At 39.8% G+C, this 26,459-nt stretch overlaps 1 protein-coding gene across 3 annotated transcripts; it reads right to left on the bottom strand.

Annotated features, from left to right (window-relative positions):
- Window positions 1–834: 834 nt before the first annotated feature.
- Window positions 835–26,435, bottom strand: LOC134399187 (protein NPAT). 3 transcript variants are annotated; one of them, XM_063127081.1, is made up of 18 exons: window positions 26,277–26,435; window positions 20,515–20,633; window positions 20,116–20,176; window positions 18,911–18,983; window positions 18,314–18,354; window positions 16,821–17,051; window positions 16,437–16,518; window positions 15,900–16,035; window positions 15,013–15,104; window positions 14,842–14,929; window positions 12,306–12,405; window positions 11,220–11,348; window positions 7,584–9,200; window positions 5,297–5,412; window positions 5,102–5,204; window positions 4,779–4,836; window positions 2,776–3,898; window positions 835–1,617 (listed from the first exon to the last, which is right to left on the bottom strand). In XM_063127081.1, exons 1-18 carry the CDS (start codon window positions 26,311–26,313, stop codon window positions 1,540–1,542), a joined length of 4,284 nt encoding a protein of 1,427 aa, XP_062983151.1. In that variant the 5' UTR covers window positions 26,314–26,435; the 3' UTR covers window positions 835–1,539. The 3 variants fall into 3 exon arrangements, with proteins under 3 accessions (XP_062983151.1, XP_062983153.1, XP_062983152.1); XM_063127083.1 differs by having other exon boundaries at window positions 835–1,614; XM_063127082.1 differs by having other exon boundaries at window positions 12,306–12,402.
- Window positions 26,436–26,459: the final 24 nt, after the last annotated feature.

Below are 26,459 nucleotides of genomic sequence, written 5' to 3'. Positions count from 1 at the left end.
AGGAAGGATAGTAAGAACAGCAAGTAACAACACAGAAGGTTTGCTTGAAGTAACTTTCCATTAACTAGTCTTTAAAGCTACTCTCAGAGCTAAAGTTCATCATTTAGAACTTTACAAAAGATTGTTCAGGAACCTGATAATTTCTCTGGTAAAGGTCTATGTTCGTCCATACAGTGGTGTATCAACAGGGTACTTACCTGAGTCTTGTTGACTGACAACTTTTCCTACTACTTTAAATGTATGGAAGTGACCAAAACTGTAAAGCTTGAACCACTTTCCAACAATTTCCTTATACATCTGTTCTGGAAGAGGAACTGTTGCCCAGGGTGTTTGTACATATATGTGTTAAGTTCTACCTGAGTAGAAGGCAAGACTCCTCAAACATCTGCAATCACATGGGGGTGGGGAGGGGAGAGCAGAAAAGCACTTATTGGCTCCTCCATGTCCCCAAGCCACAGCCCTCTACGTTTGGGGAGGTGAACAGCCGTAGCAGCAAGCCTTTTCTACTCCCATAGCCTCGAAGAAGGCTTTAAATCGCACTGGGAGTAGAAAAGCCCAACCAGTACAAATGCCTATCCTCCAACAGGTGGAAGGCTGTAGGAATGGGAAATGAGGATATTAAAGGAAGAGTAGGGCCAATGGGTTCATGACCCTCATGCAATCTTAACTGTGCTGGAAGGGAAACTTCTGCATAGGCAGGCGAGGATCTGCAGGATAAGCATTCACTTTACTGAACAGGCTAAACCGAAGTTTCCAGAAATGAGTAAAACCTAAATTCCTTACAAAAATAGAACCAATTTCAGTAGAGGCTTTAAAAAAGCACACGTAGGCAAGTGGTATTTACAGGTGTATTAAAAAAGTTAAATAGAACAAAAATAAACTGGCTCTTAAGATTCCTAAGAATAAGAAAGTTGAAAAGCCATCGTTGGCAGACTTGTAACTAGAGGGAAAGATAGCCAAAAGGGAACAGAAAGATATCCCCAATACAAAATGAGCTGAATTGTCTTATTTAAAAGTTAGTTAGCTACCTGTTGAAGACTTGGGCCAACTATTAATTCTTACCTTTTTTTTAAAAAAAAAACTAAAGCAAACTACCTGAAGCTTAGTTAGATTCAGTCTAGGGCTATAATCCCATGTACAATGACTTGAAATTAAATTCCACAATTCAGTGGAACTTCTGAGCATATTTAGGAACATGGGTGTTTCACATTATGAAAAAGTCAATTAATGTGCACATTTTGGCAGGACACAGCCAACACTCGGTGTTAATAAAAGTAGAATTTTTGTTGTTTTACAACTTCAACTTCTGTACAGTATTTACATCATCCCACTAAGTACAACTGTGCAAATTTAATATAGAGCCAATTTAAGTGCTCTCTTAAAAGAAGATGCACCAAATTATTCATAAGCTAGAAACTTTCTGTAGAACCAGCGTGATTTTCTTTTATGAAGAGAAACTTCAATGCGCTAACTGTGCAACTTAACCCACAATTTGTTCTCCTTTTGTTCCAAACGTCGTCTCAATACATAGTTCGCTATTTATTCATCATAATGTAAGGATAACAAGAACTTATCCACATCCATTCCAGCAGGAAAGGCAACTGGTAGCTTCTTCTGCTGGAAAAAAAGGAAAGAAAATGCCCATATTAAGACCAACAAAACTTAGGTTCTTAAAACTTTTTTTAGTTGTGAAGGGCTTCATTATCACAAAAAGACATTCAACTGTAAAAAAGAAAAAGAAAAAAGCACAGAACAATTTAAACCATGGCTGGGATCCTTTGTCCAATGGGATTTCTTTTTTTCCTTTTGAGGGGCAGACTGTCTCATACCATTTTACAAATGCTTTTCTAACTTTCCACAGTTTCAAAACAAGTTTGTCATGCAGCACAAGGGATTGCTATTTGAAAAACACAAACACACAGCTCCCTTTTGTGCACAGAACTAGTTGCACAGTTCTTTGGATGATAGGCCTATACCTCAAGTACAAAAAGTGCTTTGGTCAACTCATCTCAGTGACGTTTACCCTTAATTCCCTAAAACAATTACAAGTGCTAAAAGGCCTCTAGTGAAACTGGCAATCGGTGCATTAAAAGCCAAGAGCACTGTCCTCCACCGAGGCAAAACATAACCTGTGGAATGGTTTGTGGCATTTAAATTATTTACTGTATCAACAGCTATTCAGATCATTCCTTCTCTAATTTTCTTTCTATAATTTTATGCAGTCCAAAGTTGGACACAAGGTTGAAATGGTCAACTGGAAAATGTGCCAAATGTTCGTAGGTAAAAAAAATTACATTGCACAAGGGTTAATTTGCAATCTCATACCTACAACCGACAAAATAAAATACAAAAGCATTGGTAAGCTCTCCTTCTTTCTTCATCTGCAGGCTAGCTTGCAAATTAGAGAACACTTATTTGAGCAAGTCAAGCAGGCCAGGCCAAAGACCCAACAGAAAAACAGAATAGGGAGGTGCCTCCTACTCTAGCTCTGGCCAAATTTTTCTTCTGAAAAGTTGGATGGAAAAGCGAGCACTCAGAGAATAGCAAAAAGGAGAGAGAAGGCTTCTTTCCCCAAAAGTGTATGAGTGCTAACATGGGTTTTGGGGAAGATGTTTGCTGGTCATATTGCAGAATACATTAAGAAAGTGATGTTTCCCTTGATGGGCTGTTAACCTAGGTACTATGATAAAGGGCTGCTACTCTTCCATGGGTAGGCACTACATTGGTACTGAATTAATGCCATTCTATTATATTTAAAACATGGAACCTACTTACCTTTAGTTTCTTCTTTTTTATTGGCATTGTGAAGTTCTGAAGGTCTTTTTTACAGGCAGTCCGGGAATTCCTTTCGCATTCAAGCAAGTCTTCCTGCTTCCTTTTTTTGGCTGCACTTCTTAAAGACCTAAACTGTTGCGTATTGTCTTTCAGAGGAGTAGTGGTACTAGTCCTTGCAATAGCTGCTCGTGAAAGTATCATCAAAGTATGGGCAGCCATGCTAACACTGTTTTCACTGCCTGTTTCACTAGCTGGGCTACAGGCTGGCAAGTCAGGAGTAGCTGGAGGGACCATGATCCTTGGGGTGGTACTGTCTTCACTGTACCGTCTACATGTTGGTGTCCTTATCATATCGAAAGTATCATCCGAATGCCTATCACCAGTTCCCGAAGGGGTACGGGGTACGGGCAGGTCCCCATTTTCAGGGAGTTTACTAGCAGGGCTGTGCCTCTGAATGTCATGTAACATTTCTACAGCTTGTTTAGTTAATGGGCTGGTCAAGCAATGGACTTGATTGGGAGATCTTGTTTGGTCTTTTTTTGACTCCTTTGAAGGCAAAACTGATTTTTTACTATTTGTATTTGACTGGAGCCCTTGTTTTTTAGTTAGTTCTTGAGCCGAGTTACTGTTCTTCTCATTATGAAGACTAATATTTTGTTGGCCATTTGATAGGTTTACCACCTCTGGATTTTTGGGGGCTTTGTCCACACTCCTTTCTAGTTCATTCTCTTTATTTGCTGTCTGCTTTCTTAACACATCTGATGCCAGTCCTGGGCCTGACGCCTTCCTCTCGGATTGGGTTTCCTTCACAGCCGAACTTCTGGAAGTAAGATCAGGCTTACATAAAATCCTAGGCAGAGTTCTCTCACGCTCCCTCTTGCTGGATTGCACCTTAGCAGACGAAAGCACAGAATTGGGATAGTTTCCAGGGACCAAAGGATTTTCATTTCTTTCTTTCTGCAATGCTTGAGTGCTTTCTACAGGAGTAACCAGAGTATTGTCAAAGCAAAGCACTCTTCTGTGGCTTTCATTCTGTTTGAAACTGGAACTTGTGGTGTCAACTGCAACAATCTCCAGCTTTTTTTTCAAGTCTGCACAGGCATTCTTGTCTGAGTTTCCAACTCTGAAATTTTTTAAAAAGTAGGGAAGATTTGGCAGTCGATCAAGAAATTTCCATTTCACTTTCAATTATTCCGGTGTCATTTTTGAAGCTATTGCACAGTACTATAAACTTGTCAGACATGTTAATAACCCGCAGTACTAAATTGGCTTAAGGAGGACATATCTACCAGCTTCCAAACCTGACATTCTTTAAACAATAAACGAAAGGTAACAAAGACTGCTCGGAACAATGAAGAAAACAAACATTAAAAAATCCTTTTAAAAAAAAGTACAGTTAGGGCCAAATAATTCTTGACTTGGTTCACATGTAACAACAACCCATGGGCTGTTATGCATGAGCAGGTAACAGCCAGGGTGCTCCCAATTGTGTGCCTGCTATCAACTACCTATAATCAACTCCATCATAGGCTGTTCAGCACAATGTCCAAATGTACAATGATAGGCTGTTTAGGGGGCTAAACAACCCAGTGGTTAACCTGTGGTTTATTGTTGGATTAACTGCTTTATTAACTCCTAAACAACTCAGTGATCTAGGTATGGTCATCATGCTTCACAATCTATGAAGGAGTTGATTGTGGGTTGTGGAAATGGTAGGCGTGCTGCAAGCAGTGTGCCTGCTCTCTTCTGCTCATCCCCAACAAACTGTACCACTCTCTACACAAAAACAGTCCAAGCTATTTAAAAGAAAAATATATTGTGTAAACACAGTGATCATATTTATGTTTGCCAGGTCTCAACTCCCACAATCACAACACCTAAAAAAAATCAGTGTAAATTGCAGAAATGGCTGTTGGCTTTATCTGTAACCAGGCAGTCTGTTTCTGCCCAGGGATATTGGGAACTGAGAAAAGTTGTTTTGCATAAAATGGGTGTTAACTGACCTTTGTACTCGAGAAGCAGGGCGATTTACAGACTCTGATCCACTGGACACCAGCTTTCCTAGAACAGTATAAACAACAAACATCATTAAAAACCCATATGGGCTCTTTTCAACTGACATCACCCAAAGGTGCACTCTGATTCAAATAACTCCATATGGAAGAAAAAGCAAAGTCAAATATATCATTAGGAGTCTGTTACAACAGTTTTAACTTGCAGAATAAAGAAGGGAAAATCAAGGGGGGAAATCAGATCAGGCTGGATAATCCATTGTTTGTCCAAGGTAGAAAAAGACCGAGCTTTCCTCAGTGCATTACCAGCTTACCTGCATTTGATTTATTTCTTTGGATCCTCTGAGATTTGGGAGGGAGAGGCAGTTTAGGAAGACCTCCATTGCCTAAAGAGGTCTGTATTGGCATGTGCAGAACCTTGGAAAAACGAAAGAAATGGGGTGAAGATTTCTCGCAAGGTTCTTCCGCTGAATAAATGGCACTATGGAGATGCAGTGGTAACATTTTACCTGCCGGGAAGGATCCGAGAATGCATTTCCACTCTGTCCCATTATGGATACAGGAATCATTCCCACCATTCCTTGCAACACAGGCTGTACTGGAGATGCAATTATAATGGTGGAACCTAAACATTAATAGACTCATGTGAGCAATAAAATTTTAATACTTATTCAGAGGTCTCAGAGAACTTCTCTCTCTGCACTGACTCAGAGAATGATCCAAAGGCACATGACACAGTTCTACTAGTGATGCTAAGCAGTTCTGGCCTTGTAACCCAGAAAGGCAAACTGCCTAGGAGTCACGTATAAGCAGCTTTAAGCTTTTCGGAGAAAGAACAGGGTATGAGTAGTAAATAGACACAGCACTAAGCACATTATTGCTACCAGGCTGAGTGATCTGTGAAGAACAACATCATATATAAATAACAAGGAACTGAAATTCTGTCAGGACTGGCTCAGTTATGAGTAAGTTCTTCCAAACAGAATGGCCCAACCTTTCCTAAGTAGGCATGCAGCCACGTGGAGGAAGTAACGATCCAGGTTGACCCTGGATACAGCTGCTGCTTTTCGGCAGTGATTTGTATAGCAGATGAACAATACTGGGAGAAGCCCTGCATGTGAAGCAGAGATGCACATGGAGCTGCCCTGACACTGAAGCCAATGAGGAAGCCCTGGAGGTTCCTGGGAAAACGCAGGCCTCTCTATTTCAATTCAAGGAGCGGCTCCATGGCCTTGCTTTCTCCTCCTCTACCTCACCAAGCACATTTCTTGGTTAGTGTTGTGCAGTCTACAGATTAAAATTCAAGCCCCACTACTAGGGATAGAAAAATTATTCCAGGGGGAGGGTTGCGAGGGAACTGCCAACCTGATGCCTTCTTGCAAGGAGCGTTGAACTTCCTTCAACCCAAGGATCAACTTCCATTCCAAAGCAGCTCTTGGGGGCCACATTACAGTGGTGGGCAAAAGGGGGCAGGCCCTCAAATGCAGCCTATCTTAAAAGCTCCTATTACCGATAACTAAGCGTTAGGAGAGGCACAATGTTTTAGAATGCACAAAAGCCAGGAAATCACTAAAGAACCAGAAGTCAGGTGAAAGGGGATTGGGTCAAGGGAAGGGGGGTGTCCATCTGGGGAACCCCAGGAGGGCTGGATTTGGCCCCTGGGTAGGTTCTGCACTATTGCTTTCAGTATCTAGAAGCCATCGGGGGCATAAGGGCCAGGCAACTATTTGCATACTGTTCTTAATTCTATTCTCAGTACAAACTTCAAGCCAGAATATGGTTTTCAGCCCAGACTGGTTATATGGCTGCAACAGCAGGATTCAGAAATAAAGAAATGCTTCTGTCTTCAACCTACTGGGATGGATTTCTGAATGGCTTTTCTTGGTGTGTGTGCCTGTGCCACCCCCACACGTACACATCCACTCCAGATCTAGAGTGCTTGATGGTAAAGAGCTCAATAAGCTAATTTATTCACCAACCACTGATTTTCACTTGTGAGCTGATCAAATGAGCACTCTTTCAGATAAGAGCTAAATAGGTATTTGTTTATTTATATATTAACAGGTATATACTGTCTTATCTGCTAAAAGGAGCCAATGTTTGATTGAACCACTGTATAATTGACGTTACTAATCCATTTGATTGAACTGCCTTATAAATGTTATTACAAAATCTCACTGTTTTGAAATTCGATATAAATATTGTTTGATTCAATTGTTATGCGGTTGTGTGCCTAGGGGCACTCCTTATTACCTTATCAGCTAAAAAGCCATCAAGGTAGATGTGGAACCGAGGTCCAGAAACCAATGCTAAAACAATTGGCCACAGCCATGGCTACATTAGTACAGCAATGGAATCCATTTACAACTCATCCATGCTATCAAACCTAGTATCTTGTGATTTTTTGCTCATAGAAAATATGTTTAGACTGAGATGGGGGGGGGGTGGAAGCAGACTTTCCTGCCCCCTCTTCCCAATGGCAGCCACTCCCATCACCTAAAATGCTACTAAAAGAGAATAATAATAATAATAATAATTCATTTCTTACCCGCCTCTCTCTCTAGATTGATGGGGGACCCTACTGAATGAGTTGAGCGGTGGTGCAGGGGGAGGGGGAGATCCCACAAAATTGAATGGAGGTACTTTCCAAAAGTGGGCACATTTTATCGTAAGTTACCTTCAAGCGAAGAGCACCGCAGTATCTAAGTCTAAGTGCTAGCTCGTTTAAATAGTAAAGTAACTATCTGTTACTGAGACCCGGACAAACTTCAATTAGGGCTGTTAAGCAATAGTTACCTTGTGAAAAGTTTGGAGAAATGGATGGGTTCATGGCAAATAAATTGTTTGTTCTGGGAGGAGTCCTTAACTGCTGGGTTGTTGGAACCTGAGATGGAAGAGATGCTGAGTTGCTGGGCAACACAACTAAATTAGATGGAGTCACATTTGTACTCAAAGCTGTTGGCTCAGTCACACAAGTGGCAACATAGACGCTGTTGGAGTTGCCAAAAGATGTGTTTGTGGCTGGCATCAGCTGTATAAATCCCCCATCCTTGGCAACACTTGATGCCCCAGCAAGGGAAATGACAGCACACTCCTCGTTCTGTACATTCAGTGTACTCACGACAGAATCTTGAGGTCTGAGGACAAGAAGATTCTGTTCTGCCAAAGTTGAATCTCTATTTCTTTCAAGCTCTTCTGACATTACACATTTAGATGGTGCTGCAATTTTGGCTGGTGTTTTAGCTGGAGAAGATAGTATTATAGTTGGCAAATTTTCTCCAGTAATGCTGGAAACGGCATTGTTCAGCTCAGTATCTGATGAAATAAACGGGTCATCACTAATAATGATTTTTAGAGAAACTATATTGGAGGGATCTACAGCTGTGCCTTGACTGCTAGATGAAGCGCTACCAGTAACATTGTTCCCTGGACTTGATTCTCCAACTGGTTCTGGAAGAGGAGAATGGCATACACTGGATGTGGTGAGGTTGCTTTCAGTAGATGTTTCTACGTGCCTCTCATTGTCAGAAGTCAGAAATATACTATCCACATCTGCTTTTGTAGACGACAACGGCTCTTGCAATTCTACCTGTGTGATCTCCAAATCCCCTGATTTTTGGATTTGCTCTTTTGCACAACACTCTGGCTGCACACATTGATCATCTGAATGAGGACTGTTGGACGTATCTACAACTTCAAGCTGCAACGCTACAGCATCTGGACTGGATGCATTCACCACACAGGCTATGGCAGATTCTGACTCCAATTTATCTTGGCCTTGACAATGAGACAGAGGAGGACTGTTTGGGCTTTGCTGACCTGGTACAGAAAATACAGCTGATTGTTCTATTACTACCTCTAGATTTTTATCCGATTCCGCTGAATGGCTAGAGTTGGTTACATCAGCTCCTTTGAGCATTTCACTGTGACCAGATCTCAGAGGAGCGAGCGATTTTGCATCTGTCTTTTCGGACAGTATATTATTTGGCAATGAACAACACTCAGCTCTAACAGACAGCAAAGTCTGTGGAGTTCTCAACGGATCATACTGTAAGTCATGCATGTTTTGAACATTTTGACATAATAGGACATCAGTTCTACAGTCTTGTGCTGCTGTTCCTTGTTTGTTGTAAGACACTACTACCTTTTGCCCACTGAACTCTGGGCCAGAGACCTGATTTTGTCCAGATTCAAAGGCAGTTTTATGTTTGGTTTTTGGGTCAGGTTGTCCCATTTCAACTGAATCACTTTCACTCCTCGTTTTAGAGTCCTCAGGAAATTCTCCAATTACTATACTTTGCATCTTCAGATGTTCTTCTAAGGTCACGTCACTAGCACTGCAACCAGTCTTCAGGACACATGTCTCTTTTAAATGATCTGTTGTGTACGAAAGAGTGCCTTGGCAATTATCACCTGCAAAAGAACAGAGTTTCAGTAAAACCATATAAATTTCAAACTAGTCCAGGACTAGGTCAGGAGGGCTCCATACCATTTGAATCAAAACCTGTAACTTGTGGGATATTAAGGTTTGCTGTGATTGCATGCAGGAGTGATCCACAAGTCTGCTAGAACAATATTTCAAAAACCACTCCTGGCAGCAATGTTAGCAAAACTACTACAGGCAGACAGTAAATACTTTCACTAGCCTTTTAGGACACCATTGCCTTAGTTTTGCCTTTCCTTGCTTCAGCATCATCCAACACCTGAAATACTATGCTCCCCACCTCCTCAACACACATCCAAGGAGGAAACTACAAGTTTTCTCCACCAGTAAGGCTTCAGCGCTCATGGGAATATGAGCAGAGATGTTGTCTCTTATTCCAAGGTAAATAAATAAGGTCATACTGTTCCCTCAGGTACAAAGACACAAATCAGGTTTTTCCTGCCTCATCCCAAGGAAATCATCATAACAGTGGGATAAAGGCTATCAGATGAACAAAAGGAGGAGCAATTGCTAGGATTTGGTACTTCATTTGAAGACAGAAATTGTTTAGACTGACACTTATAAAAGCTTAGTTGTGGAACAGCTAGGGGCAGAGTACTTCAGATGTTGAATGATTCATCTTGCTGTTATTCATACTCCACACAAGCCATTCTTTCCATAGCCTCATATGTACAGATAAATATTTTATTAGTAACTATTCAGAATCATGATTTTAAAAGGCAACTGTGATCATAGTATCTTGAATGGTAAATCACTAAAGGCACAATCCTATGCCTGTTTAGAAAATATTTCTTCAACTCCCTGCATTTCTTAGCCAGCCATGGAGAATGCTGGGAGTTGTAGGACTTTTTCTATCTAAATATGCATAGGATTGCGCCCTTAAACTTCATAGTGAACCGTAAGTACAAGGAGTCATAGATACATTTGGCTTACATATTACATATTATTTTTGATTCTCAGTGTTTCTCGGGACAGTGTTAACAGTAGATGTCATTTTCTTTGTTATTTTATTGGGGATATAGGACATTCATTAACACAGAAAAATAATTCTGTGTTAATGTATTATTCATCCACAACAAAACATAAGCCCATGATTGGCCAGATGTGCAATCTACCACTTGCCTGGGTTTCCTTTATTTACAAAGGTGTACTTCATAGCTATGAAGCTAATTCTATTTTCCTAACAAAATGTATTCTTCTGGTTTAAAAATTAGGACACAATTTGTAGCCCATTTACACGGTGTAGTGGAAGACAGGTCACTGAGCTTCACTGATCTGATGGAAAACCATGGGGCTACATACACATATCGGGACCCACAACTTATAGCCCATCTTTAGACCAAAAAATGGAGTCTCAGGGTAGCATACAAATAGTTAGAACACACACACACACTTGCTTCTCCTCCCTCCCCCTGTGATTCAGGAGTTAATTAAGCCTATATGCTTAAATATAGTTTTGTGCTACTGAATTGTAATCACCACAGTATTTAAGATCCAAAGCCAGCAGTTGGTAGTGGCAGTCATTCTAAGCTAATTTATAGAAACAAGGGAGAGGGGTCGTTAGATGTCAAACAGACGTTCCCATTAGGCTATACAAAGAGTGACAGTGCAGGTGCTTTCAAAGGAAGATGGAAGTTTCATAGTAATTCAAGTTTCGATTAACCGAACTGTAGCCTGACTCTGTTTTTAAATAGATACTGTTGTTTTTATGTTTCTGATGGTTTTTAAATTTTGTATACTTTTTAATGTTTACCATTTTTAACTGTTGTAAACCACCCAGAGAGCTTCGGATATGGGGCAGTATATAAATAAAATAAATAAATAAATAAATATGTTAAGATGTGAGCATGTGGAATCTCCCTGCCTCCATCTTACAACATTCACAAGGAGGGCAAACACAATTTACATTCTAAGCCCCGAAACCAAAGGAGAGTGTTCTGCAAGTACCAAAGAAAGCAGATACTGGGAAACATTTTAGAAGTGCTTACCAAGTTCTTTTGTGGCAATATAGCTTTCAAGTGCTTCGAGGTTTGCTTCATCCACCAATATTGCATTTTCCACTCCTCCACTCTGCGTAGGGATGGTATGAGAAGCATTTCTACTACCCTTGGTTTTACCTATTTTAAAACAATGAAAAAAATGTAACTTTGGGGGATGTTGGAAGCTTGACACAAGGTATAGATGTTAAACTGAAGGAAGGCACAATGCAAATATGTTCAGTCTCACTCAATTATCAGTGCCTTAATCAGGTACATCCCTGTTTTTAGTAAAATCATCCTTGAAACTATTTTTGACAAGCAAGCAGGGCAAAAATTATCAAAGTTCCCTGCATTTCTTCTACCTGGCATTCCACAAATTCTAAGTCTAATATGAATTGTGTTCCCTACTCTTAGGCAGACCGTTTTTAGGTGGTGCTGGGAGGCTTCTAACATGCATCGATCACAAATACCATATTTCTTCGATTCTAAGATGCACTTCCCCCCCCATATAAACATTTCTATAAACGGGGTGCACCTTAGAATCGCGGGTGCGATTATTATTCTTAGAATCAAAGCTTTTTTTCTGTTGGTGGTACTGAAATTAGTGTGCATCTTACAATCGAAGAAATACAGTAATTGACAGCTACCTTCTATAGCCATTAACAACTTTAGAAGAGGGTTAAGCCTGACATACAACTTCCCTACAAAACTGGTCACTGGTAATGAACGCCAGGGAAATTATGCTCTCTAGATAAAATCAGCAAGAGCATCATATTAGAATTTTTGTTTTCTGAAAAATATTTTCCAGCACAATCCAATTATCAGTAAGCACTTTAAGTCTGTTTTTAAATGGAGGAGAGTTTAGCACACACTTAAGTCTCCTACTGAAACATGTGGGACTTTAAGAGATGGTCTAGCCAATGTGGAAGCATTTTAGTACTTTATAGTGATTTCTATAAAGTACACAAGCCAATTCAGAAGTGTACTCTCACTGAGTTCAATGGGGCTTCCTCCCAAATAAACTAGGCATATGATTGAAGCCTAAAGCTCTTTATTATTAAGCTCACTGTATTCAAAATGAAGAATAATTCATACCAAAATCAAATATATCAAAGAGCCCTTGAAATGCTGGATCTGACTCAGTTTGCTCCAGAATCTCCTGGATGGCTTCCTCAGTCATATGAATTTCACCCTGCTAAGTAGGTGGGTAAAAATAATCAAGAAATCAGCAAAACGGTATCAGTTCTCTCTAAATGTAGCTTTCGCTCAGAAATGCGTTTTGAAATATGCCTTCTCACAAAAATCAGAAGGAAATTGTAAAAGAAACCATACTTCAGTGATAGCTGTTGAAGTGAGGGATTTTACTATATTCAGCTATAGTAAATACCACAAATAAATAAGAAAGTGACACCACCACCATTATAAATATTAGAATCCATCCTGACTCTATTTGCACCTACCACAGCTCTAAATGTTTTCAAGGGAATTATATTCATATTTACTGATCTACTGGACTACTGCATTGCACTCTACATGAAGCTCCCTTGGAGAATGTTTGGAAATTTAAGCTGGCGCAAAATGCAGCAGCTCTACAATTGATAGGCTAGCACTGATTCTTAAAACACACTCATTTTAAAACAGGTGCAGTGGCTACTGATACGTTCTGCACCCAATTTAAGGTGCTGGTTTTAATTCTGAAAGCCCTAAATGGCCTGGGTGTTGCTTATATCGGGAAACACCTCCTTCTATATCAGCCTAGCTCTCAAAATTCTACAACAGTGGTGGGCATCTTTTTTGGGCCCAGAGGGCAGCAGGCTGAGCTGGGGCCAATAAGTACACACACATAGCAATCAGCGAGCCCAGATACATTGGGATCAATTGTGCTGGAGAAGAGGGCATGTGGGGATGACTCTCCCCACGCACCACTTCCCCAGCTCAACTGGGCTCCTGACATCCCACCAAATGATTGTGCTACCTCGGTGTGAGAGGGTGAATTGGGTAAGGCAACTTGGGCACCTGCGGTGGACCAAGCAGGCAACCTCCTGTGTGATCTGAGCTGTCCACCCTCCTCTGCAAGAACCAGGTCCTTTTCTGTTGCAGCCCAAAACTCTGAAAGAGGATTCAAATGGCTCCACCTTTACTTTCCTTCTGAAGGAAGTTAAAACTCCCATTTTCTGTTCAGCTGTCAGTAGTTGATTTGTTGTTGTTGTTATTATTATTATTATTATTATTTATTTATTTATTTATTTATTTATATAGCACCATCAATGTACATGGTGCTGTACAGAGTAAAACAGTAAATAGCAAGGCCCTGCCGCATAGGCTTACAATCTAATAAAATCATAGTAAAACAATAAGGAGGGGAAGAGAATGCCAACAGGCACAGGGTAGGGTAAGCAGGCACAGGGTAGGGTAAAACTAACAGAATAAAGTCCGCACAACATCAAGTTTTAAAAGCTTTAGGAAAAAGAAAAGTTTTTAGCTGAGCTTTAAAAGCTGCGATTGAACTTGTAGTTCTCAAATGTTCTGGAAGAGCGTTCCAGGCGTAAGGGGCAGCAGAAGAAAATGGATGAAGCCGAGCAAGGGAAGTAGAGGCCCTTGGGCAGGCGAGAAACATGGCATCAGAGGAGCGAAGAGCACGAGCGGGGCTCGTTAGCCTGCTGTTCGTCTTTGCTTTTCGCTGATGTTTTAATTTCTGTAAACAGCTTTAGCCATTTTTAATTGAGAGTTGCATAAAATATTTTAAGTTACAAGGGAGAGGGCTTTCTCTGTGGTGGCACCCCGACTGTGGAATGCCCTCCCCTTGGAGGCCCGATCGGCGCCAACGTTGATTGCATTTCGACGCCAAGTAAAAACATGGCTTTTTAACAAAGCCTTTGATGGTTAAAGTCACTGGCACATTGTTTTAACTGCATCTATTGCTTTTAAATTATATATTGTTTTAACTTAGATCATGGTTTAATTTGTTTTTAACTGTGTATATCTATTGCTTTATATTGTATGTTTTTATCTGTACGCCACCCTGATATCTTAGTGACATAGGGCGGGATATAAATATTCTAAATAAATAAATAAATAAATACCATGTGCAAAATTAGATTCAGGCCAAAAATTGTACTATTATACCAAAGTTGAAATATAAATAATGGTCACTTCTATGGAATGTAGAACACAACAATTAAATAACGATCATGGGCACAATCTATCAAGAACCTTTTTAGGATAAATCTCACTGAACTAAATACAAATGCCACAGGATTTTAACTGTGTTCTTGTGCAGCTCCTATTAATTTCAAGGAGGGTCATGCCAGCAAAAACTACTCCATGGTCACTTTTAAGTGGAGCTGTACAACTTGTGGCACTCCAAGCCAAACATAGCCCATTTGCTAGGTCCTTACAACCCTGGTCAAGCAGACAGCAAAACCACGTTCATCAAGCCCACGGTAGCTGTCATACATAGATGGTCTGCAGCTTGACTTGGTGCATCACATGTTTTGCAGGCCTGCTTTAAGGTATGTCATTGACACTGACTCTATGCAACTGTTTGGTGTACCTTTTCTCTTTCATACGTATATGAGGTATCAAGTATACATCTTATGTTATGAGTACTTATTAGAGGTCAGAACCTTACCTGAAGGCCGAGCAATTCATCAATTGAAGACTCTTGTATTGTTGGGCCACTGTCTGCCTGCTTTGTTGTCTGAGAAATACTGCCATCACTGGAAAGCAGAGTTACAAGTATTTAGTACATTTCAGAAATAATCTAAAAATCTGGAATAGGTCTAAAAGTAAAATCTTTTACCTGCCCAAGAATTTGTTAATGTTTTCAGCTAGTTTCTCCTGAAGACATTTGTTGCTCAGAATTTTCTCTCTGGCATTTTCAATTATCATTTGCTAGAAAACAAATTTGAAGTTTTCCAAAGTGGTGTTTTTATTATTTATTTATTTATTACATATTTACACTGCCCAACAGCCTAAGCTCTCTGGGCAGTTTACAACTAAAACCATAAAATCCAGTTTAAAACTTTAAAATCACATAAAACCAGAATAAATTACAGTCCAGGGAAGGCTTGTTTAAAAAGCTATGTTTTTAGGAGGCATTTAAAAGTTATTACATTTTCTGCCTCTCGAACCACATGAGGGAAGGTTTTCCAGAGGGTTGTTTATAATTACTAAAAAGGAAGCATTAATTCTATCAGCACTTGTAATCATTTCCCCCCAATATCATAAATGTTTTCTATTTGTATAGCAGTTTTTAATTGGGATAATGAAAATGAGACTGGAACGTTTCCAACTTCTCCCCACTTGCCAGTAATCTTTCTACAATAAACTGAAAATACTCACACACATCCAAACCAACCTAAAAGCAAAAGGCCTAAGGCCAATTTCATGTCACATGTAATTAACAACTATGTAGCAACATCATAACTGGATGGTAAAATGAACTTTGCAAAATTCTGAACTGTAATATTTGGTTACATTCTAGTCATCAATTTGATGCATGTTTATGCCGTAGAACAGTCTTATATATATAAAGTCGTTTTTAAAAACTGCTTATTTTATAGAATTTTTTCATAGCAATATACAAAACTGGAATGATCACAGCAAGAAGTTAAGAGGGAAAGGGGAGAAGGAGAGGGTAAAAAAGCGAAATTAAAAGTTGATGCAGCTTTAAAAAAAGTATCTTACAGGAAGGTCACTATCTATAAGTTCTAGCTGTTCACTTCCTTCTTCCATGGGAGAGCTTTCTGGTTCCACTGTGGGAGAATCCTGCAAGCCACAATTAGACAATGGTGGTCCAGTACTTTTTTTCTTCTGGGAGTCACTGAAATATTTCAGATATATAAAAGAAATGAGAAAGACATGAAGGCAGAACAAGCACATTGTGGCTCATGCTGTAAGTATTATGCCTTCATAACTATACTGGCAGTGGAACCTAGCGGTCTTAACAGAGATCCACATTCATTAGGTCATTTGTTGTATAATTTCAACAGTTTGTACTCTAGAGAGACGTTTAAATGTCAAAGGCAAAAGTCAGGTAAAGTGACTATGACAAAAATCTACACACAAGCCAGTGGAGCAGGGTCAATCCAGTGTTGTAAGGAGAGAATCACATGACCTGCCAATGCAAATCAGTAGGCGCCCAGGGTGCACAGAAGATTCTTTATTCTGAATATACAAGAGATGCTTAAATTCTCAATGAGTTGGCTGAGAACTAACATTTACCTTTTTCTTTTTCCGGGAGACATCAGACTTGAGTGAAGCTTCCGTTCTTGCAGTGAAGAAACCAAGCTGAGAGAGTCTCCGGCTTTAAAAAGAAAAACTGAATGATACCAATGCTGCAAATAATGGGTTTCAGTGAAGGCAATAATAGGGTGAAACTGCATCATGGAAAAAGAGAATTCTTTTTTTTTCTAAAAAAAAAATATCCACAATGTTGAGGATTTGGATCATCTTCTATTTTCAGATTCACACACACACACCAAGGTCAGTGCCAGAAAGCCAATCTGATAACGTCCAGCTCGACAGCAGTAATGCTGATTTCTCGGCACTCTCATTCTAACCGCCCACAGGCATAAAATAAAGGATCTGTAACAAGTTTAAACTTACCGTTAACATGGTTTTCCTGCACTTGGCATTGATGTACAGATGAAGAACTTGATCTTGCCTGAGTCAGACTTGGAGTTATAATTGGTTTAAGGATAACTTGCGTGGCTCTCATTGGAGTAGAATTCAGTTGCCCTGGCTGCTGAGCTACAGAAGATGAGCCTACATTTGAAGAGGCGGAGTGCTGGAGACATTTCTGCTTTTTCATCTCTGCAATTGCACTTCTCGTGCGGCCTAGGAGAAAATAAAGCTAGCTAGAGGCACTGCAGTTTATTAAGCTGAATCTTTACTGCTTTGAGAGCTAGTTGTAAAGCTGAAATGAAACCAATTGCTCCTTCACCCTTGAAGTAATTTTGAGACAGCAAGCAGTTCAGTTTTCTTGTGAAACCGATTTGGAGGCAACTACAAAAGCCAACAGCCAGTTGCTGTGCTAACATTATTGCAGATGCAGGAGTGTTAACAGGTTACAAAGATGAAAGTCTGAAGGCATTCCAGGATTATGCAACCTGAGAGCTGATTTTTGTGAACCGCCCAGAGAGCTTTGGTTGTTGGGCGGTATAGAAATGCAATAAATAAATAAATAAAACATGCAGAAATAGCACGTGGTACTTTCCTGGAACACTTGCAGATCAGGAAACAGTTACCTAGGGAGGTTGTGGGCTCTCCCACACTAGAGGCATTCAAGAGGCAGCTGGACAGCCATCTGTCGGGGATGCTTTAGGGTGGATTCCTGCACTGAGCAGGGGGTTGGACTCGATGGCCTTATAGGCCCCTTACAACTCTACTATTCTATGATTCTAGGACAATTGTTTCATCCCCTAACTCCCACCTCTTCCAGAACCAGCAGTTTTAACTTGCCAGTTTGCATTTTTCTTGGGGCGGGGGGGGGGGGGGAGGGAGAGGAGAAGAGATGCTAATAGCCAACTATTAGCGTTACCTATAGAGAGATGATCTGAAGGAGGGACGGAGAGTCTGTACCCTTAAATATACTGCTAAAATATCAAGTCTCCAAGGCAGGTGCGCAGAAGCTCTTTCAACTTGAGGAATGAATTCCATTTTGGAGAAGCCCTCAGAGGCCACATTCCAGTTGCGGCAGAGTTAAAAAAACACACCCTCAAATACCGCCATATTTTAGCTTAAAGCTCTTACTGCCCATAACCAACCCTTAGGACAGGCAATTCAAGAATGGGGGGGGGGGGGGACAGCTCAAAAGCCAAGAAACCACCAGTTGGGGGAAAGGGTTTTTTAATTGTATTTTATGATTTTAATTGTTATGAACTGCCCAGAGAGCTTCACCTATTGGGCGGTATGAAAATGTAATAAATAAATGAATAGTAAAGGAGATCGCATATCACTTTAAGGCTGAACTCCTAAGCTTACTTAATTAGAAGTGAATTTCACTAAAATCAATGGAACTGAGTTCCAAATAAATATGCTTCGAGTAAGGCTGCAGTTTGAGGGTGAACTACATTACACAGTTGTTTTCAAATACATACTCCGTTGATGTGCAGAAAATCCTCCAGAATTCTGCATGCTCCTGCAAAAATGAAATTGCCAACTTGAATTAGAATACAACATACTCTAAGTGTATAATGTATATTTAGTTTCACGTGGAGTAGTTAGGTGACAGCCTCATAGTAACATATAAATTCAGATTAGAGATGAAATAAATATAGAAATTAAAAAATCAAACTTGAATAGCAATTTATAGTTTTGTCATCAATTTCATGTTGCCTCTGGTAAGATGCAAGAACAGAGTTTTGTAGTCATTACGGTTTGTTTAATTTTGATGTATTATACACATGCTTTGGGGGCAATTTTACTACTTGGAACCATCATAACCACAAACAAGGGAGGACGTCACTCTAACTCTTCTGTGTTCGGTCATCCTGACTTGGAATAGGTTGAGGATCAATCTTAAAACTTACTGACATGAATGGGATGACATCAATACCAAAGACTGGTAGGTTACCCCCCCCCCCAAAGAAAAAACACTGCAGCAATAGCACAGAGGAGGAACTCCCCATATAATGAACATAGCCAGACTCCCTTTGAAATATGCATATGGATTATTTGCTTTGAAGACAAATTACCTGATTTGAGAAAGTGTGTAGTCCAACTTTTTCCACAGGGATGACATCATCGCTGGAACATCATTTGTTGCTTCTTTTAAAAAATTGGGACAAAACTTGTGTCAAAAATTTAACAGGATTTTGACTAGAAAGTCTGTGAATCAACTGAAAGGACTACACAACTCAAGAACAAACCATTACAAAATGTCAAACTGTTTAAACAGCAAATATTTTCAGCTACGTTTTCCTAAGATCCAACAAATCAGTTCCAAAACAAGAGCATCTATACTATACTGTACTCAGTGGCCTATAAATGCCACAAATGAATAAATAATAAGCCTACCCTGTCGACTCTTGCACTAAAGCAAAGATCAATACCACACGATCCCTCCATTTCCTGTGGGATAGGAGGAGTTTACCCATTGGATGCCTCCTCACACCAAACACAGAATTGACAAATCACCACAGGAGTAGCTAGTCACAAGCCTGCCCTTACTGCATGCTAAATATATGCAAACATTTCTTCTGCTACAATTCTAAAATTACAAGAAGTGAGTCAGAGTACCAACAATAATCAGCACCACTTGTTTTAAGATCAAACTAAAGCATATTATTAATCTGCATTAATGTAGCCAGAAATTGATGCACAATTCAGTTAGGCAGCAGTGTTTCAGTTAAACCAGTCTAACCCCTTGATAGTGATTGTACCAAAGTCAGTTACATCTAAAAACTTAGTTTCATATGACTGTTACCTGCAGGCCAAAATTAGAACAAGAATGTATGCAATACAAGGAACACATTTCCTGTATATCTCTACCCTATTGCAATCAGTTCAACTTCTATAGTCCTGCTCCAGATGTTCTTGCTGAATAAAATTTGCAGGAGCACAGGTCTTTTGGTAGTGGCACCAAGATGGGAGAATGCCCTCCCCTGGGAGGCCAAGTTGAAAACTTAGCTTTTTAAAAAGGCTTTAGGGATTGCCTGAAGCTTTTTGCAAGTATTTTCTTTCTGTTGCTACTTTATTGGTTAATATTATTTTTAGTTTTTAATGAATGTGTGTGCTTCATTTTAAACTTGCCTTTAAACTGTACAGAATTTATTTTTAAAATGAAATAAATTATATCAATTTAATTGTACATGATCAGCATTTTTCAAAATTATTGTCAAAATAGTTAAATGCTAGTAATACACTCTATGAATCTCCCAACCCCATTGCCCACACTTACCTTTCGATTTCATTGCTATATACTCATTCAGTATGGTGATTAGGTTTTTTCCAAACAGAGACTGAAGGAAAGAGAACAGCATTAAACTACAGCTTTTCCAGCAACAACATACTGCAAAACTCTTCCTTATCAAAAGTATACTGCTAAGAGTACATTGTGGAGGGAAAACCAACTGAATGCAGATGTACTAGTTTTGTATATAAATGTACAAAATGGTGGTGGTGGTGGCAAAAGTAATCTGCCAAACTCATTTTCATTGCGACTGCAATAGGTGGGAAAGTATGTACTTCAAACAATCCTAAATTCAAATATTAAATACACTGTTCTCTCTTGGAAAATATGGAAAGATTCTGGGCTTATATAAATGGATAGTCACCGAAGTCCAAAACAAATACTCACCAATAAACAAGCTGGAACAAAGCCTTCTCCTGTACAGTGCTCTGCGTATTCTTTTAAGTCTGAACTTTCCAATATAAATGCTTGACATGTGGCTAAGAGCTTTTCTTGTTGCAAATATCCTGCAATAGACAAAATATTTTCTTACTCTATGTACCAAATGATTTGAGGAATAAATGTAAAGCAATGGTACTGGGATGTACCCTATTCAACACATTTATGGTATGTTTTCAGAAGAAGCATCCCTTGAAATTTTATAAGCAGTTTTAATTACATCATTTAAGAAAGTGTGATTAAAAATTGATTATCCCACCATGGAATACAGACTGCACACTTACCTGAGAGTAAGTTTCATTGAGTACAGTGGAATTTGATTCTCAGTAAATATGCATAGGCTTGCAATGTTAGAGACTATTATTAAAATATCAGTAATGAAGGCTTGAAACAAGTTTTAAAGAAAGCTGAGAATCTGATTTCAAAAATGGGGGAGTTTTAGGTCACAGTTACACATAGAATATTGTGAAGAATGCAACCCAGAGCAGGAATACTAGTCTGAATCGATGCCTTGTGGCTTTTATCTTTATTGCCATATTGCAAACAATAACTGAATCTCTTTCACCCTGCAGGTTGCAAAATGTATTATTTTACAACACTAGAAAAGTAAGCAGAGTTTAACAATCCATCAATGAGCAGATGACCTATCCTCACTCACATTACATGAATTAGCTACATATGGTAGATTACAGAAATTAGATGCATACCAACCAAGCTATATGAAAAGCTTAGTTGAACTCTATGCATAGCTGAAGGACAAAGTATTTTGTTTATGACATCACCATAAACTGAAAACTTGGGAAATGAACAAAACCAACAAACATTGATCCACACCCCTTCTCTTTCCCCCTCTACCAGCTTTTGGTTTTCCTGTAGGTTTATAGAAACTTATACCAAAAGTTTAACTGAAGCACTATGACTGATGTCTCTAACAAAGGGGCAGTTCAAACAATCTTTTCAACATTCTCCTCTCTATGTGGGAGAAAGCAACACTGCATGCCTGGTGCACCGGGCATCCACACATGGGTGTGACATTGGAATGTGTACATGAAAAAGGGTGTATACATATGCATTCCAACACATATAGGCCCGAACACCTAGAATGATATTCAAGATACATGGTGGGCATCCAGCACTTTTCATCCTATTTTTCACCCTAATAAAGTGTTAAGACCATGGTCTCAGTTCAGACAACACATTTCTCTATGCAGTGTGAAAACTCCACTCAGTGGTTGAGTTTTTAGGAGGTACTCACCACATAACAAGTTCTAACTCCACCATTGTGTGACTGTGGGCTCCCGTGGAGTTGAGTAAAAAGCCAACACAATGTTTGATTGACAGTTCCTCAGACCTCTCTCCTCCCCCAGTCCTCCTGAGAGTATCCCATCAGCCACTGCTGCAAAGAACCAATCCCGGCAACTCTCCTAGAGTGGCACTCGCTCCTTTTGCTGCTCTTTCCAGGAGACTCTGTAGCCAGTGGGAAAAGTCAATGTAATGGAAAACTCTACGGAGTCCTCCACACAACGCGCAACACAACAGTTGTGCAGGAACTGTCTTCTGCACAGCATGGATATTCAGTGTGGAGTGTTTTCTAAAAAAACACCCACCTCCACCATGGGTTGAGATTTCCCCCAGACAACAAATTTCTCTACGGTGGTGTAAAAACTCCACTGTGGAGTTCTAAAACCACCATTGAGAAATGTGTTGTCTGAACTGAGCCAGTGTGTGGATGTCCAGTAATCTCAGAGGCAGAACACACATCTGGTGGATGGGGAGGCATGGTTTCACACACAAAAATATACATCACTGTGTGCAGAGATCAGTAGAATGACCCCATTCCCACGAAGGTATGTTTGTGAGGGCAAGTTTTATACACAAGACCAGCATATTAATGTTTTGTGATCTGACGTTTCCAACACTCCTTTTGTAGAAGGGTGTGTGTGTCATTTATACAGAGATTAGGATTTATTTTGGTTGTTCTCATTATGTGGACTCCTGGGGATCATTCTGCATGATGCCAACAAAAAAGAAAACGAAACCAGCTGCCAGAAACAAATGCTGTAAATAATTTTGTTTATTTTTAATGAGAACATAAACATGGAGATTAACTGAAGACTTGGCTTTTAGTAGCATATATACAGCTATTTCTCTCTCATTATTATTGTTATTGCTATTCACTGATCTGCACAAGTTAGATATTTTTATTTGTTTTATTGTTATGAGGACTGAGGTTGGTTTTATGAACTAGTACAAAGAACAAACAAACCAGAAATCCCATCATTTGAATTAAAGGAGTGAACAATGACAATAGGTGATGTTCAATTTCTATTAGCATAATAGTTAGAAAAAAGGAGACTCAAATAGAGAAGTTTTCTCATGTTCAATCAGGTACTGTTTCTAACACAGGTCTAAATATCCAGAAAAATATATAAATAATTCAGGCTACAATCCTAAACACTTACTAGAGAGTACTGAAAACAACAGGACTTATTTCATAGTAAACTTGCATAGAACTGTAGTGAGTCTATACACAAAGGATCAAAAAGTAAGACAAGGCAAAATAAGATCTGTATCACAAGTTTCTGGGCCTCCTTCAGCAAGTCACTGGCTGCATTCAGACAACACAATAGTCAACAATGGGGTAATAATTAACTCAACAGTTGCTTATCTAGCAGCTACTCCCCACACAATATGATAATAGTCAACCATGGTGTGAATTAGGATCAGCCTTGAGTTAACTATTAGTCCATACTGAGTTGACTCACTCATACCCCGCCTTCTCTTCCCCCTCAGTCCTCCCACTAGTATCCCATCAGCCATTGCTGCTGAAAGACTACTCTGGACTAAAGCGGCAGCCACTGCTTTGTCCACTCTTGCCTTGCGACTCTGCGGCTGACGAAATAACCAACGGAGCCCTCCACACAACACGATTCAAATAGCCAACTCTGCACAATGTTGGTTATTTGCGTTGTTTTTCCAGCCAAATAACAAACCGTTGGTTAAAAAACTCCCTCCACACAAAACTATAACCCATGGTGGGTTAAATAACCAACCGGTGACTATTGAAACCACCACTGGTTATATTGTCTGAACCCAGTCATTCTTTCTCAACCTCCCATCTTTAAAATGACCTTCCACCACAAGGAAAACACATTAAAGTTGATTCTATTTCTTAGGACTCAGTCAGGACCAGGTTATTGTTCTCTTACTATGGGTGTTACATTAGCACATAAAGAGAGGTAAACTGTTCAACAATTACTATTCTTTTGAAGTCACTATATACATCTTGTACACATTTCAGCTTTGTTTAGAACTATCAGACCAAACTAATTGGATTTAACAGATTTTTGGCCCCATAGCTTACAATTTTTATTTAAATAATTTATATCCAGCTTTCCCTAAAATGTTCTAAGTGGCTAAGGATGCAATCCTATGCATATTTAGACAGAAAAAGTCCACCTTCCAGCATTCCCCAGCCAACCATGCTGGCTGGGGATGTTGGGAATTGTAGGGCTTTTTCTGTTTAAATATGCATAGCTTATGCCAAAAACATCTGTCAGGTGCCACAGACTTTTTGTATTTTTAGTAAGATGGTTGGTGAATGACAGCAAGTCTCAAAGACAAGAGTCTTGTGGTGGGGTTCTGTAGTGATATTATTTTGTACTTCTGCCCTGGATAATACAAAGGGGTGTGTGGGTGGGAGTGGTCAGTACATAAACATCTATCTACTGGCAAAAGAATATGGATGTTTTCAAGACACACAGAACTCCAGTTAACTAAAGAATTCTGTGTTTGCATCTTCATTTTCATGTGCACTCTAAGGAATTCTATTCAACTTAGACACCTTCACATTTATTCATGTCAGATGAACAATCTCACCATCTCATGTCATACCTCTTATTCTTTAGAACCAACCACTTATGCCAAAGGATAGAGAAAGAATAAGAATTAGAATTAAGAACTAGAACTGTAAAATATTTAACTCTCAGGAGAAGATAATGAGTCCCTACTATTTTCCTTCAAAGAAGAGGGGATAGGAACACAACTGATCCTGGAATCTCCAGATGCTCCTCTGTTTATCCTTCTTTGGGTTTCTGTATGCTCTAGCTATCCCTATTTACCAGGAAAAGTCTATTTTTTTTCATGATCTTATTAAATTTTTGCCACTTCCTTGACAGTCCAAATCTATGTATTTCCATGAAGAGGTAAATCCCTAAGAGGGATTTAACAGGGCTTATGTGTAGGTAAGGTTGCATAAGATTGTACCCCAAGTCGTATATAACTTCTGCCCCTGGTACACAGTAAATACTTTAAGGCACAATGCAATGAACAATACCTAAACAATTCACACACAATAACTGCTAAAGATATATTTTGAAGTGATAGAATAGACAACTATGTTTTTCTAATATGTTTTACCCAGAAGACCCACCAAATGGAAAAAGCCAAAACTGCAGGCATGTCACACAAAGTCACCCTGAGAAGGCGCCAAGTTGGGTAGGTGGCTTAGCATGATGTGTGAATAGGTGAGTGACCTGTCCGTTACTCCTGACAATTTCCCACTGGGAAATGGCTGGGTTCGGACGACATGCTAATCAATGGTTGTTTTCCATTTTGTTCTTATTAGCCCCACCCCCCGTTGGTTAGTGTGTCGTCCGAACCCGACAATTCTCTTTGTCAGCACACTGTCTGCAATTTGTCTTCTGCAGTATCTAGCTGATGAAGGAAACTCTCCCCATCCTCACATCAGATCGCAAAATGGAAATAATTTTCTGAGCTCTTATGAATATAGGACAGCATTTTGCAAGCTTTAAAAAACATTATTGCCATGACATCTGCACAAAATTTCTTTATTCTACTGCCCTACCATTCATTTTATATATATTTTTGTGTTCTTGCTTACTGCTCTATAACCTTCATTTACAACTGACAGTAAAACGGGAATAAGGCTTTCTGCCTTAGTCATCATAGTTAAAGCCATGGTTTAAGGTGTCTTCTGAAAACAGCCCAGCTTTCTGGCTTAACCACTGTAGTTAAAGCCGAGGTTTAAGGTGTCTTCTGGATGGTTTCGAGAGATGTGTGAACTTGATCAATGAGTTGAAACTGTCATCTCTTTTCCTACCACATTTATATGCACCCATTTACTTATAGTGCAACTTGCAATGGATTTTGATGCTAAGCCAGTTTGGGAGCCAATCTTGAGAAGAAAAGCATATAATACATAAAACCATAATAAGTAAATAACTATCAACATCTGGGCATTTAGATCACAGAAGGACAGGCTCTGGTACAGTAAATGAATACAGCAAAGAGAACAGAGCCTTCAGCCATGTTCAATAGTGCAAAGGGGGCAATTATAAGTATTTCTTTAAAGTATTTTTTTTTGCAGCTCCTCAGCAAGCTTACATATAATCAGTTCAACAAGACAGTCCCAGACCGCAGGCATACCATTTTAAAAAGATACACAACACACAAGGAAAAAGGAATGGAAAGGGAAGAGGAAAAAATATAGTTATGAGAGTAGGGATGTCTTGAGCTTGTTCCATTTTTTTTCGTTTGAGAGATGACAGCGACGAATGGTTCGCCCTTTGTGTCATGCCCTTCCTGAAACCCCCTCAGAAATCCACACCGTGAGCCAGACGGGAAGGAGCAAAAGGGCCCCATTTTCCCAGCAGCCCTGTTCGTAAGGGTCTCTCTCTCTCCGCGCTTACCTAGCACCAAGCGGGCCACGTCAGACGGCAGTAACATGGTGAGGGGAACGGGAAAAGGGGGAGTCCCCCCCCAATGGGGTGGAGGAGGCAACAACAACCAGAAAAGCGGTTATTTTCCCCGCGAATTCTCAGACCACTCGACTCCAGAAAGGCGCCCAAACCTCCCCGCATCAGCAATAGCAG

This window comes from Elgaria multicarinata, chromosome 5 (genome assembly GCF_023053635.1).
Source record: "Elgaria multicarinata webbii isolate HBS135686 ecotype San Diego chromosome 5, rElgMul1.1.pri, whole genome shotgun sequence".
Lineage (NCBI taxonomy): Eukaryota > Metazoa > Chordata > Lepidosauria > Squamata > Anguidae > Elgaria > Elgaria multicarinata.
This window is presented reverse-complemented; position numbering and strand designations above follow the sequence as displayed.

Coding starts and splice junctions, on each gene's coding strand:
- LOC134399187 (XM_063127081.1), bottom strand. CDS start 26,313: ATGTTACTGCCGTCTGACGTGGCCCGCTTGGTGCTAG. Junction 4,837..5,101: donor AAGAAATAAATCAAATGCAG/GTAAGCTGGTAA, acceptor ATACTGTTCTAG/GAAAGCTGGTGTCCAGTGGA. Junction 3,899..4,778: donor CCTGCTTCTCGAGTACAAAG/GTCAGTTAACAC, acceptor AAAAAATTTCAG/AGTTGGAAACTCAGACAAGA.